At 35.3% G+C, this 15,843-nt stretch overlaps 1 protein-coding gene across 13 annotated transcripts in view; it reads right to left on the reverse strand.

The window, feature by feature from the left end:
• Positions 1 to 5,105: 5,105 nt before the first annotated feature.
• Positions 5,106 to 15,843, reverse strand: part of Abcc9 (ATP binding cassette subfamily C member 9) — a 128,163-nt gene continuing 117,425 nt past the window's right edge. For 9 of the 13 annotated variants that reach the window (XM_076854177.1, XM_076854175.1, XM_076854179.1 and 6 more), the window contains 2 exons: positions 12,505 to 12,567; positions 5,106 to 7,768 (listed from right to left, as the gene is read on the reverse strand). In XM_076854177.1, the coding sequence (XP_076710292.1) occupies positions 7,631 to 7,768; positions 12,505 to 12,567 (201 nt within the window). In that variant the 3' untranslated portion in view covers positions 5,106 to 7,630. Of the gene's footprint in view, positions 7,769 to 11,679; positions 11,855 to 12,504; positions 12,568 to 15,843 lie in introns of all 13 variants that reach the window. The other 4 variants (XM_076854187.1, XM_076854186.1, XM_076854185.1 and 1 more) reach the window with 1 other exon arrangement.

Here is a 15,843-nt window from a genome sequence, read left to right on the forward strand (position 1 = left end):
TCCATTTTGGTTCCCTTGTTGGTGAGTTTTATATGCATGGAATCCCTTGGTAGGTTCTCTGCAGCATCTGCCTTCTCTCACTCAACATAGTCTGTGAGATCTGTCCAAGTTGTTCTATATACCAGGCATAGTAGCTTACTGTGTTAGTTTTACATCATTTATTTATCTGTCCTCCTTCTGATGAGTATGCAGGCTGTTTTGTTTCTTTGACTCTTATGAATAAAGCTGCTATGGACATTTCTGTACAAGCCCTTTTGTGGTCATAGCCATTCATTTCTCAGATTCATGAATTCAGTTCTTGGATATATGCCCAGAAATGGAATTGTTAAGTCCCGGTACAGGCACACAGTTAGCTATGGTAGAAACTGCCAGTTTTCCATGCTGGCTGTGCCACTCAAACTCCTCTCCACAGTAGATTAGAGTTCCACTCTCATCCCCTTAGTATTGTTAATCTTGGTTGTTTTTAGCTATTTTGGTGGGTATATAGCTGTTTTTATTTGCATTGCGGTGAAGAATGATGTTGAGCACATTTACACATGCTTATTGACAAACACACACTTTAAAATCTCTTGTAGGTTATTATTATTTCTATTTCTCATGATAACATTCCTATTTGGTTTGTTTTAGTCCTGGTTCTCCCACATCTTTCTTCAAACCATAGTGGTTCATTTTTCTTATGTGGTTTTAATTTTGAATAAGAGTTAATTTTATTGTTTTTTCCCTAAAGAATCTAGGTTGTACCCCAATGTTATGGTTTAGATATGAAGAATACCCCATTGTCTCATTGTGTGAGACAATACAAGAAAGTTTAGAAGTGAAATGACTGGGTTTTGAGAGCCTTAAAATAATCAGTACATTCATTCACTTGAATGGATTAACAGGATGGTAACTGTAGGCGGGCAGGTTGTGGCTAGAAGAGGCAGGTCACCAGGGGTGTGCCTTTGGGGTATATATTTTGTCCCTGCTGAGCAAAGCTCTTGCTGCTTCCTCATAGCCTTGTCCTGAGCTGCTTTTCCCTGCCACACCCTTCTGCCATGATGTTCTGCCTCACCTCAGGTCCAGAGCAATGGAATCTGTAGTTTATGGACTGAGGCTTCTGAAATTCTGAGCCTCAAATAAACTTTCCTCCACTAATACTGTTCTTGTTAAGTCTTTTGGTCCCAGTGGTGAAGAAGCTGAGTAAAACACCCAACACATTGATTTTGCATTAGTCCTCTCCAGAACAACAGGGATATCAATGTTCTGGAGCCATTTTAACAGAATTTCTCATTTTTTTAATATATAATCTTACCATGGCAAAATTGGATTACCAATTTGTTTTTAAAGAAAAAATTATTTTCCAATTAAAAGAACATAATCGCATAGTATCCACTAAAATATGGTACATGTTGGGAGAACTGGATATGATTTCCAATCATACAGTCCTTTGCCATTATTTGAAATTGATAAAAATTCAATGAGATGGGGTGTGTGTGATTAGTTCTCCTTTTTACAAATAAGGAAACTGGAACTCTGACGTTAACTGATAAATCTATGGCTTTATCTATAATATGTGGTAGAACCAGGACTAAAACTCAAGTCTTCTAATTCCTGGTCCAGTTTTCTTTTCAGTAGTATTCCATATAGACTCATATAATTATTATTTTTTATTATATATCACAACCAGAAAAATCATTTGTTCTCAAGAGAAGTGAATCAACTCACTAATTTAATCTTTAGTTTTTTGTAGACAGGGCGTAGAATGTGGGGCTTGAAATCAAATTGCCTGAATTTGTGTCTCAGTTTTACTAAACCTTGAGCAAATTTGCCCCTCTGAACCCCAATTATAAAATGTGAATAACAGTATTTATCTCATAAAATTTAAAAAAAATTGTATTTGTTCTTTTTAGTTATACATGACAGTAGAATGTACATATTCTACTTACATGGAGTGTAACTTCGCATTCTTGTGGTCGTACATGATGTAGAGTTACACTGGTTGTGTATTCATAAACGACATTAGAAAGATATGTCCAATTCATTCTACTGTCTTTCCTGTTCTCATCTCCCTTCCCTTCCCTTCATTTCCTTTTGTCTAGTCTAAAGTACTTCTATTCTAAACACTGTGTGTTAGCATCTGTATATCAGAGAGAACATTGGCCTTTGGTTTTTTGAGACTGGCTTATTTTACTTAGCATTGCATAGAATTTTTTACAAGATTAAGTTAGATTGTACTTGTAGTGTACATAGCATAAGTGCTAAATACATGTTAACTATTATTATCCCTATAGCAAATTTTAATGAGATAGCTTATGTATTATGTATTCCATTAATATTAAAATGTTTTTATAGAGCTTCTCTTTTCCATAGTTATTTTACTTCTATCATGTTGTTTGATACAAGATGGTACTAGACATTACAGAGATTATATGATATTTAAATCATAAATCATTATGTCATCTCTATGCTTTATTGGCACACTAAAGCTAAGCTTTATTAAAATATTATTTAAGCCAAGAATTTCCCTAATGGAATATTAGGCTGGCTAATTTTTTCCCCTACATTTTTGGCCAAAGGCCTAGCAGCCTTGTGTTTTCAATATATTTTATTGCATGGAATATATGCTAGAAGCTCAGTCAAGTGGGAACAAAGAAGAGAAGCTCCTACTTTCAGAGGAAAACTTATCATCCCTAACATTGCCTTTCACCATCTTCCCTTTTCAATTTGCCAAGGACGTAGTACCCAAAACAAATGTTTCACATTTTTAAGGATCTGAGATTGAAGATCACTCAGGAGAAGTGGAGTATACATATAAAGTCATGTGTGTCAAGGATCCTAAAATGGATGGGTTAGTGCAATTCCAATGGGTGTTACTGCTTGTTTTGAATGGGTGGTATGAGAAAATGCCTCCGAGGCTGTACACTATGCAGTCATTTCCATAGGGAAATAAAACTCGGGCTTAAAAAGTCAGTATTTGGAGGTAATTGCTTATGGCAGGAGATTTTGTTTTATTTTCTTGTTTTAAAAGAAAATTGCATCCTTCTGTGGATTTTTCCTCCCTTTGGAGCAAAGGTAGGGTGGGGGAACTCAAGAATGGTCAGGAGTTTTAGTTAAGCAGCTTCTTTTAGTGCTCATGTGACAGAGGAATGGTTTTCTCTCCTATTCCTCCCCACAAAGGAAGAATAGTCAGTAGCCAGCACAGTCTCATCATCCTTTTTCTGAAACCATTGGCTATGATTTGGAATTTCTAGCACAAAGTATTACTTTGAACCGGCTTATACTACCTGGCCACAGTTCTTTTATGTTCCAAGTCCTTGCTTGCTCCAAGGTGATCTAATGTAGAGCTGTCTAGTCCCGGAAAAAAAAAAAAAAAAGAGTAGATTACTTGCTTGATACTTTGAAACAAATAATGTAAGAAATGGACATAGCTGTGGTCCTAGGACCTACACACCTTAGTCTCAGAGATGGGGGGGTCATTCATACAGGATGTGTACAAGATGGAAAAGAAGCAGGCAGACATAGGAAAAGGGCAGAAAGAAAGAGAAACGAGAGAGAGATGAAATTGATGGAGTGGATCATCTCTAGACAGATCCCTAGATTTGACCCAGATCTCACTCTTGGAGCCCTGACAATTCTGATTTTTCTAGATTCCAATACAGAGACAGCTCCTTTGATCTTTGTCGTCATAGAAATGGGGCATTGGAGACCATAGAGTGAATGGCTAATGGCAATTTTCCACAACTCATAGAAAAAGAAGGAGTTTAACTCTTAGGTAATCAACATGGAGAATAAATATACCAACCTTCATAATCAGTGATAACACCTGCAGAACAAATGTGGAAGCAGGAAGGAGAATAATGATGGCTGACAACTTACCTCATTCCAGATTGTGAACAGCCATAGTGTGATCCTCCCCAAATTGGTCACATTTGCACAGTAATACAATTTGCATCTTGGTGGAAAATGCTCATCCTTAGATGACTTACTGCTGATTAAATGACCAGCCAAAAAAAAAACAACCAGTGTTTCGAGTCTCTATTGATATCTTTTCAAACAAAATTCAGTTCGCTAAACAAACTTTCCTTTATTTTGAGCTAAGGCAATTCATTCTATGACACTGAAAAACTTGTTTTAGCAATTTGGGATTAAGTAATGTCAGCAAAGATAGGAAGCATGTGGAAATCACCTTCAGTATTTTAAGGTTCCATGTATGCATAACAGAGAAATTTGCAAACTTGATTAATTATAAATATCATCTATAATAGTCCCTTGAAATTTGGCAAAAGCATTCTTTTTTTTTTTTTTTTGTACCTGGGATTGAACCCAGGGCTGCCTATCCACTAAGCCACATCCTCATGTATGTATGTATGTGTCTAGTATATATATATATAATCTTTTTTTTTTTTTTTTTTTTTGAGACAGGGTCTTGCTAAGTTGCTGAGGGTGGCTTTCAACTTGTAATCCTTCTGCCTCAGCCTCTGGAGCAGCTGGGATTACAGGCATGTGCCATAAGCACCTGGATGACAGAAAATCTTTTATTGTTGAGTTTGACCCAGGTGAATCCTATTAATGCTTGAGGAAATGACATAAACATCAAGTTGATATGTAGTTAGTAAAGAAAAAATTTAAAAAGTACCAGGATACAGCCCCTGGCTATTGTTTCTTAGGCTAAAAGGCTAAAATTAGAAAATTGCAATTAACTTTGACTATGGGTCGATAAGGGAATTATCACAGTACTATCAATCACAGATATCCAAAGAATATGTTACAAAATAAGTGATAAAAGATATACTGGAAGACAACCATTAAAATTGGTCAATAAACCTTGGGGAAAAGTTTAGACATTGAGCCATTTAGAGATGTAAAAAAAATTATTAAGGTTGTTGTTCCACTAATGGAAACATCCCTAAAGCCTATTTATAAATGTAATAGAATGTGTGACTCTTGAAAATATAGAGCAAAAGTCATTTAACTAGAGCCAGGTACCAACCATCTTGTAAATGGGTTGATTTACATTAATTGTTTAGCCTTTGTTGATATCCAGTGGAATTACAAGTACAGGAGAAACCACCCTGTTTAAATTGAGCAAACCACAGGAGTAATTTATTATGTAATGCAAGCCAGTGTTTTCATATTTTATAGAGAATAAACACCTTTATTGTAGAGAATAAACATATTTCATATATTGTAGAGAATAAATAGTAGAATAAACAGCACAGAAAACCAAAGAGAATAACCCATAGTTATTAGCACATGGCTAGCAGTAAAATTAATCAATGGAGTAATTAACTGTATTAGGGCTTGTTGTGGGCTAGGCATTAGTAGTTAGTGTCAGGGAACAAAGACAAACAAGACATGGTCCCAGAATTCATGTGCCCATTTTTTGGGTTATCTAGTATCTAATCTAGAGCTGAATGGGTCATGAATAATATTATAAAAGTGGGCGGTACACAATCCTTTAAGAGAAATTTCTTTTCAATGACCACAGTTACCTTGTTGTTATGTAAATACAAGGCTTTGTGAATTTATTGCTTTTTACAAACATTAAGGAATTAACATTCCTAAAATTGATTTGGTTAGTCAAATGTGAAAGCCATAAATGTAAAAAAATTAATAGGGTCAAGCAGGTCATGTTTTACAAATATGTATTCATGTAGCAAAAATTATTTCAAGATGAGTCATTTTTATAGTCAGTAGATAATACATGATATCATAAATGATCGATTGAAAGCATCATTCTTTACTTTTTTCAGTCAATTTAGTTTTGTAAACAATTAAACATTTACTAAATTTAAGTAAAAGTGATGAGGGAGGGGACCAAAAGCCACTTTGGTGTAAAAATGGAACTATGATTCTCAGTTTAGTGTATTGAGATTTTCTGCCGCTGACCTGGCAGCATTTAAGAGTATAATCCACAAGTATCAAAAGGAATTATTTCTATAGTGAAAATATACTCCTCTGTGACAATGAGGTATAACTTGGTAATAAGCATAATACATATTAATCTCCACAAAACATTGTCATGCCAGCAATATTTTAGGAGATTGGTTAAAATGTTAGAAAATATTTTTGAGAATTTATTTAGGGGTACCAATTCTGTTTTGTGTAGCTTTGGAAAACAATAATTTTTTTTCCAATTTAGTTTTATGTATACAACAATGAGAAGCAATTTAAGCTTCTCATGGACCATTTTTATCCATCCTTGTAGAAGATATATATTTTTTTACAACATTAGGATTCTATATTTGGGTAAGAGTATCGTGATATTCTGTATATATGTATATATTCTGATACACATATTCTGATACAAAATTTTTTAAAGAGTTAATAGACAATGCAATAAACTGAACACAAGGACTATGGAGAGAGCACAATTTCTTTGCCTGTCAATTAGAAGTTTTCAAGATCTTACATTGTATGTGGATCCTATGAAAATCAATAATATTTATATGGAATGGGTACAGAATTCCATATAAACTATGTTGTGAGCATAACAGTGATGGAAACCTTCAGGAATTTAAAATTTAAAATTTCAATTTAAGCAAAACCAACCATAGCCTATCAATTTTTAATGTATTCTTTACATACACATTAAAATTAGAGCATGAACAATGGATACACGTGTGGCACAAATGTCCAGAGGTAAATCTTCCAACTAGAAATAGATAACTTGTTATATATGTAAAACTTCAAAGTGTGAGATATTTCCACCCTGATATCAAACTGTTTCACAGGGAATACTGGTATCTTAAAGGAATGTTCACTGGCCATGATTTGCATATGGTTAAGGTATGGCACAGATGTAAAAGAAGTAAGGCCATGTGCCTGTGTTCCTTTGAATCACAAAGAATTTTAGGGTTCAGGTCATAACCACAACTAATGAGGAATTACTCCCTAAAAAGCATATTTGACCTCCCATTAAAGGATTGACCCTAATCACTCTTTGAACTTCAGTCTGGGAAAGGCATGGTATGCCTGAGCCCTTAAGAATGCTCTCATTACTGGACAAAGAAGAGTAGAAATGAATATAATTTTTCAAATATGTTTTTCTTTTCATGATCTTTCCATTTCAGGCATTGGCTTCATGGAACTACTATACATGTGATAACTTCTTGGTGACACTATTCAGTGGGGGAAAAAGAGACTGTTAAGACAGCATCAGTATGTTAATGAACACAAATATTCTCATAAAGTAGATTATGAATTTGAGTGTTTCATTAGAAAACACATCCTTCCTTTATTCTATTAGAATAACATTTGGAGGTTCCAACAAGGAAAATGTGTTACAAGGAAGAGTGTAATAATATTGACTACTCATCGCAACATCTATGCTTGAAAGTTATTTACCAGACTTAAAGTTATGAGAAAACATAAGCTGTTGATTTACCACTTAAAGTAGCTTATATGTTTTAATACACCCTGTTATTCCTAAAGATAAAGTGGTTTGCCATCAGGAAGACATACAGTAATGAACATATTTAGTGGTGATACCTTGATACCTTGAAAAACTATTAGGCAAAAAACAGGAAAAAGGAATGTCAGCTTCTTTTCTGGTACAGAAGTTTGTAAAAATTTAAGGTGCAACTCTACAAAGGTCAAGTAGGTCATGACTGCCTTGTTTAATACACACAAATCATTTTTAGACACCCCTTCACATGTCTGCACGAACAAAAGAAGCAAATACTCCATCTTCCCGGGCCAAGAGGCTTTCTGGAGTGTCATATTCCAAAATATTTCCTCTCTTCATCACAATAACCAGATCTGCCGTCAGAATGGTGTGAACCCGATGCTGTGGATGAAAAAAAAAATCCATGCATTTGTTATGACTTTCAGGTCACAAGACAAAGGAATGGAAAATGTATATTTCGCAGGTAATATGGGGACATTTACTTTGGCATGCCCAGACAATGCAGGAAACACGGCCTCTTCCCCACTTTTCCCATTAATTCAAGCATTATAAATTTACATATTCTTCTATTTTAGTAAGTACAACTGGATTTTATTTGGGCTGTATTAAGTTTAGTGGAACTAATGTATTTGTGTCATCTTTTTTGTGGAGTTTCTGTGTAAGTAAGCTAACCATCATTTGTCAGATAATGAAATGCTAAGATGAGTCATCTTGAACCGGTTGGGTTATATTTTATTCTCAGATACATTTCTCTCTTGTGTGAGTCAAGTAATTCCATGAGCTGATACACAATTTGAAGAGCCCTGGAAAGTGGTGCAATCCTGGGAAGACACCAGGAGGAAGTCCACTCTGACAGGCAGAATTAGAATGAGTTTCCAGTCTCTGGACATGCAGTGTCCTGATGGTTGGGGATCACTATCACTCACTCATTCTCTTTCCACATGGTACTACTGGGAGAGAGGCTTTGGTGTTCGTAATTGATCATAATTAAAGCTACCACTTATTGAGCATTTGCCATACATGGAGTGCTCCACACACATACTTGTGAGTCACCAGAACCTTCCTTAGCAAGGGATGTTTTTTCTGCCCACTTTAAAGGGGAAAACACTGGGATTCATGGAGAGCAAGAAAAAAATCAAGAGAGCACATAGATAGTAAGTAGTCGAACCAGCATCAAAATCAGGTGACCTCAGCTCTACCAGATCCCACTTTATTCAAATTTGTGATATTCTGCTTGCCACATATTTCTTTTTATCAGTTTTTATTTCTCAAAATATTGCATTAAAATATTATTTACCTTAATTTTTGAAAAAAAAATAAAATCAGGTGACCTCCAAAGTGTGAGATACTTCCACCTTGCTAAGGAACCATTTCATAGGGAGGATTTGGGACCTCCGAGGAAAGTTCACCTGTCCAACTGGTGTTATGGTTAAGAGCACAGGCATGGACCTTAGATTGGGGTCAGATTTTGGCTTTCCCATCTGTTATTTGTGCCATCTTGAGTAGCCTATCTTTCGTAATATTAATACCTGTCTTGGAGAGTGATGATGAGCATCAAATGAGATAATCCATGTACCAAACCCAGCACTTTCATCCACATAAGTTACTATTATTCATTTTCTTTTATAATTTAGAAGGGAAAAAATCTGTATGGTGGACTATTACTCTTGCTGAGATCAGTGCTGTTCAATTAAACATGAGCTACTTTCAATTTTAAAAGTTTTCTAGGGGCTACATTTTGAAAGTAAAATTAAGCAGGTGAAAGCAATTATAATAACATATTTTAAATCAACACATCCAAAATTCATCATTTTGACATGCAATCAATATAAAATTATTCATGAGATCTTTTACACTCTTCTGTTAGTACTAAGTCTCAGAATCCAGTATGTATTTTACACTTAAAGCAATTCTCAATTCATACTACCCACATATCAAATGCTCTACAGACACACATGACTGGGGCTACCATGTGACAGCAGCTGTGCAAGTCAAAACATTAGAGTGTTGATGGGCATTCTTGTCCAGAACTCCAAAACCATAAAGACCATCTACTCAGCTGATTCACAGTCTTCCTTTCCCCTAGCAATCAAAAGTCCAATCTAAAGCCACCCCCAGAGCAAAGGCCCTAGGCCAGGAAGATGAAGTAGTCTCAATGTTGATATACTCAGAAGAGAAAGTAGTCATAGTTGTGACTCATGACTAGAGGGGAAAAGGAACACACATGTGCAGTGTGACAGTGAAGCCAGCTAAGAGTCTGCCCTACTGTTTTCATCACCCATAGACAAGGCTACCATTCACTGAAGATTGGTAGCAAGTGGTACTCAAGAATTATCAAAACTTGGAGGACAGTGTCTATTTATCTTTGAGAATATAACAGAGCCATTTGCATACTGTGCATTTAGAAAACAATGAACATGCCAGGTGTGGTGGTGCATGCTTGTAATTCCAGAGGCTTGGGAGGCTGAGGCAGGGAGATTGCAAGTTCACAGCCAGCCTCAGCAATTTAGTGAGGCCCTAAATAATTTAGGGAGACCCTGTCTCAAAATTAAAAAATGAAAAGGGGTTGGGGATGTGGCTTAGTGATTAAACACCCCTGAGTTCAATCCCTAATGCCTAAACAAAAACAAAAGCAAAGCAAAACAAAAACAGAAGCTTAATGAATTGTTTAATATCTGCTGTGCATTTTCTTTCCAGAGAAATATTAGTTCTTCAATAACCATATCATGGATATTTAAATCAATAACACAACAAATTTATGTATAAATTCATAAGTACAATCTCATAAACATTGAGCTGATATTCTAAAATAATGTTTACTAAATAAAAATTCAAAAAATCTTGGCCAACAGAAATAAATATTGCTAGTGTTTATTCCATTAATCCAAATTATTTTCTTTTGTGACTAAGTGCAGTGTCAATGTAACAGTGTTGATGAAATTTTCAGAATACTTCAGAGAAGCTAATCTAATCAAGAGTGAAGAAGAAGCCATTTTCATAAATAAACACCATGGACTATTTTGGGGTGTGAGAGCTTCTTTTTAGAAGCTGGAGAAAGTTATCTTTTTAAAGATACTCTGTAATTTTTAATGGCAGTTAACCAAAATAACAGAGCAATAGAGCTGAGGATCACTCTTGCAAGGAGTCCACCACAAATATGCTGCTACTCTTTCTTTTATGAGTCTTTTATGAGAAATTGGTCCTCAGGAGAATCCTCCAATGATGCTTCTTCCCAGCACTGCTGGAAGCTTTATGTATGTATTTTACTAGGTGTCCCAGTGGCCAACTTTGTACTAGAAGTCTTGAAGAATGGATGAAAAGTACTTGTCATAGAAAAGTGTTCAGTAAATATAGCAATCAGGTAAAAGAATATATTTTTTTTTGGTTAAAGATGCAAATTATTCTCAAATAATCCAGATGTAGATTATATGAGATCATTCGTTCAACAACACCATGCTTCATGCATAGCAGAGACAATTAGTCTTTTGAGTAACCTCCCCACCCCCATCTCATATAGGGGCAACAAGATCTCTCTCCCCAAAGATTTCTCCCCTTTCCACAGTGAGAAAATTACTTTTTAATTTTTTTTAAATTTAATTTTGTGGTGCCAGGGCCTCATGCATGCTAGGCAAGCACTATACCATTGAGCTACATCTCCAGCCCCAAGAAAAATCTTTGAAATATTCAAGAACTGTTGTTCAAGTTAGCCAATTCTCTCACCCCCAGAAGTCATTTACACATTAGTGTGAATAAATTAATTGGGTGACTCTCTCTCTCAGGGCAGAGAAACCAAAGAATTCACTGGGAACATGAAAGAAATGTGTCTTTCTTTACTTGAACCATTATGGAAAGCCCTTTCCTGTCACCTTGAAAAAGCAGCACTTCAGAGGGGGCTCTTTCTCCCATGCATCATTCACAAAAATGGAAGCAAAGAAGGCACTCCACATGTAATTCCCATTACTCAGCAGCTAAACTCAAGTCACTATTTTAACCAATGCATTCTTCAGGACCAGTAACGATGATGCCTTACAGTTGTTTTTTTTAAAGGATTCCCACAAAACACCCTCAAGGAATAATAAAATTGATCCTAAGGATAGAGGTGAATCTGATTTTTGGGTTTCATAAACACTCTTCTTGTACATGTACATTTGAAAACATATACATGCCTCTTTTCAGTATTGTCCATAACAGAAGAACTTGGTTGAGCTGCTTTGAGTAATAATGTTCTGTAGTTAGTTCCCTCCCTTAGTTGTCCCCCTGAACCACAGCATTGGCCTTGCTAAGATAACTACCAGAGAATGAGATACTTGGCGAGTAGATTATGATGGTCTACTTGTTGGTCATCACCAAAGTAGAAAAGAGGCCATTCTTGTGGGCGAGTAAGTTTGGACCACTGTCACACTCCACTAAAATACCCTCAGAAAAGACTAACACAAGGCCTGCATCCATAATAGAGGAGACACGGTGCTGGAGAGAGAAATAGAAAGAAAAGAAGGATCAGCAGGAGGAAAATGTCTAAGTGACTCATTAAAACATAGTTTTTGTTAATTTGTAAACTGAAAAGTAAGCAGGAATGCACCTGAGTGCAAAGAGGAAGAGACAGAAATCCATGGCCTAGTTTTAGTAAGCGATAACATGAATTACAAGAATGTCAGCAACTCTTCTATTTGATTGGTGCTACCTAAAACAGAGAAATTACCTGCCCCTTCTGTGATGTATCTGTCTTCCTCTTAAAAACAGATAAATTAAGAATAGAAAGATAGAAAATAAAAATAAATCAGTAGTAACAGAATTGACAACTAAATTTAGGAATTTGGTTCCAGAAACTTCTCATCAAATCATCAGATCACTGAAAACAGAATTAGCACAGGCCACGACCTGCTGAAATCCTTAGATTTAGGATGGCCTGTCACTGCAACTCAGAAGCACTGGGTAGGCAGACAGTGTGGAGAAGAACAAAGTTTTTGAAATATAGATATTACTTTGTCTCCTTTTGTACAGATACAGAAACATCAGAGAAATACATAATTCATCATAAGTACATTTCAACTGCACAAGTTTAAAGATCATAAAATCTTAAACTCAGGAGGAGTATGTGACCCATCTCCCATACTCACAGCTATGGTGACAACAGTGCGGTCTGCAAAGGCTGTCATCACAACTTTCTGCAAGATATTTTCCTGGCAAAAGAATTTAAAAAATAAAGTGTAAATTTTCTTGGGACTACTTTCTCTTACCATAATATCTTGCCCTCAAGAACAATATCCCATTATGCCCAATCCCAGAGTGCTCTGTCCCCAGGTCTTCTGTGGAAGATAGGAGGGAGCAGTTCCCAGCAGCCAGCTCATATTGGATTCTGAAGGTGTCTTCAAAATGCAGGTAAGCTCAGCAATCAACCTGAAGTGACCGATGTATTTATTGCTAGGGAATCCCAAGAGGAAAATTAAACCTCTTGGGCATCAGAATGCTCATGTATTCAAAACTGACCAAACCCTCAAATGGTGTTAACCTTTGAGTGAGAAAATGGAAAAACTGAAATCATGTCAAAATTTTGGATTTTTTGACCTATAATACAATATATCAGAAAGAAACTATATTAATTCCTACAACAAACTACATTATCATCATATTTTTAAAAAATATTTTTAGTTGCCAATGGATCTTCTATTTATTTATTTATATGTGGTGCTGAAGATCAAATCCAGAACCTCACACATGCAAGGCAAGTCCTCTATCACTGAGCCACAACTCCCACCCAATATTTTAAAAGATGTGCTGGGTAAAGATTTCACCTCTCTCCTAGAGGAAAACTTGATTCACCTAAATCTTAACTGTGGAGGAGTTCTTTCTTCCAATCAAGTGACTTACTGCTACTTAATTCATATTTTCTCCATGTCCCTCTCTCTTTCTGTAGAGGCAGTATTATCTTTATAGTAACCTTCAATATTTTAAACCCTTAGTAATTAATAACAATTTTGGTGTACTTGTGCTTAGAGAAATGGATTCATTAGAGACTATTTTATTGCTTTAAATCATGTTCACTTTGAGGTTGTATAACTTTGGATAGGTATTTTGATTAGTCTTACTTAATAGAAAGTAACTTGAGGCTGTTGACATTTTTTAATTGATGCTCTTTCTGATGTCAAATTTTAATATCAAGTTGACTTTCAAAAGAATAACATTAATTGCTAACTCAATACATAGTCTGTGGTTTAATGTGACACTGCCCTCATTCAATCACAGCCTTCTAGACAGATATTTCTTGGACATTTTTGACACTTTTTAAAATAATTCCTTTCAAATGGCAAAGTTTCTAGCTTTGTACCATGAGCACATGAAGAAAGCCATTATTAATTCTAGACATTATTAATCCTAGCAGATCTCTCTTCAAATTGTTTCAGAAAATGATTGGTTTTGGTTATAAATAGCCTATTCAAAAATTCTGTTCATTCTGTAAATGAACATCCACGGTATAGTTCTTGAACACTGTACAGAGGTCTCATCAGCCAAGCCCTAAAATTACACTGATTTAAAACTTTATCAAAATGTAATGGCATCATACAGTATAAGAAATCACTAAAACTTATTCCTCCAGTCTAAAACTGATTTGATTAATGTCTTTTATTTCTCCATTCCTTTCTCTCCCTTGCCCCTGGCCTCTACTAACAGCTTTCTACTCCATTTCTATGAGATCAATGTTTTTTTTTTGTTTGTTTCATTTTTTGGTACCAGGGATTGAACTCAGGGGTACTTGACCATTGAGCCATATCCCCAGCTTATTTTGCATTTTATTTAGAGACAGGGTCCCACTGAGTTGCTTAGTGCCTCACAGTTGCTGAGGTTGGCTTTGAACTCATGATTCTCCTGCCTCAGCCTCTTGAACTGCTGGGATTACAGATGTGTGCCACCATACTTGGCAAAGATCAATGTTTTTATATTGAATATATAGTGAGATCATAGAGTATTTGTCTTCCTGTCATCATATAGTATTTTACTTAGTATAACATCCTCTGGTTCCATCTATGTTGTTACAAATGACAGGATTTCTTTCTTTTTAAAGACTTCATAGTATTCCATTATCTATATATATCACATTTTCTTTACCCCATCATCTTGGGCACTTGGTTATGTTCATATGTTGGCTATTGTGGATGATGCCAAAATGAACATGAGAGTATAGATATCTCTTTGACATAATGATTAAAATTTCTTTGGATATATATTCAGTATAAGGATTGCTGGATCATATGGTAGATCTATTTTTAGGGAGTTTGTTTGTTTTTGGTACCAGGGACTGAACTCAGGGGTACTTACCACTGAGCCACATCCCCAACTTTTTTATTTTTTATTTTTATACAGGGTCTCACTAAATTGCTAAGGTCTTTGCTAAAGTGCTGAGATTGACCTTGAACTTGTGATCCTCCTGCTTCAGTCTCTCAAACTGCTGGGATTACAAACATGCATCACTGCACCTGGCTATTTTTAGTTTTTGAGGAAACTTTACACTCTTTCAAAAATGACTGTACTAGTTTATATTTTCACCCAGTAATGTACAAAGATTCCCTTTCCCCCACATTCTCACCAACACTTGCCATTTCTTGTCTTTTTGATAATAATCATTAAGTGGTAGAGATATATTGTACTGCATGGTGACTTTAGTAAGTCAAAAGAACAAGCAAACATTTAACTTGGACAAGGAAGTAATTCAAAACCAAATCATGCTGCAGAATATCATGGTCACTCATAATGTGCGATATATTTAAAAACTGCAAAAATAGATATTTTTTTACATTCTCGCTACAAAAAAATGATAAATTGCTGAGGTTATCAATATGTTAATTGCATTGATTGAGTCTTTCTATAATGTATATGCAGAGCAAAGCATCACATTGACCATTGAACCCATACACAAACACCATTACTATGTACCAACTAAACATCAAAAAATAATTAAGCAATGAAACAAAATAAATAAGGAATATAGTAAAGAGTATCTGAAATTTATTTTTCCTTTCCTTACAAAATTTCTGCATGTCTGAAATTATGTCAAAATAAAAATGTAGGGCTGAGGTAGTGACTCAGCAGTGGAGCGCTTATCTTGCAGGCATGAGACCCTGGGTTCAATTCTCAGCACCACATAAAAAAAATAAATAAGTGAAATAAAGGTATTGTGTCCAACTACAACTAAAAAATAAATATTGAAAAAAATAAAAAAATTAAAAAATTAAAATGTTATAAAAAGGAAAAAGGTGAATTCATTTATGTTTAATGGCAATGGAAACTCCTTTAAAGTATACACAATGTCTCATTTCTCATAAATCTCAGCATGATTCTCAGTGGATCAAGGAGATTGAGGAATCACTTAAAACAACAGTATTGAGGATTCAGAACCCAATCAAAAATTTTAATTTTCATGCACATTTCTCCAATTCATTGTTTTCAGAGTTTGGATATGC

This window comes from Callospermophilus lateralis, chromosome 4, assembly GCF_048772815.1.
Source record: "Callospermophilus lateralis isolate mCalLat2 chromosome 4, mCalLat2.hap1, whole genome shotgun sequence".
Taxonomy (NCBI): domain Eukaryota; kingdom Metazoa; phylum Chordata; class Mammalia; order Rodentia; family Sciuridae; genus Callospermophilus; species Callospermophilus lateralis.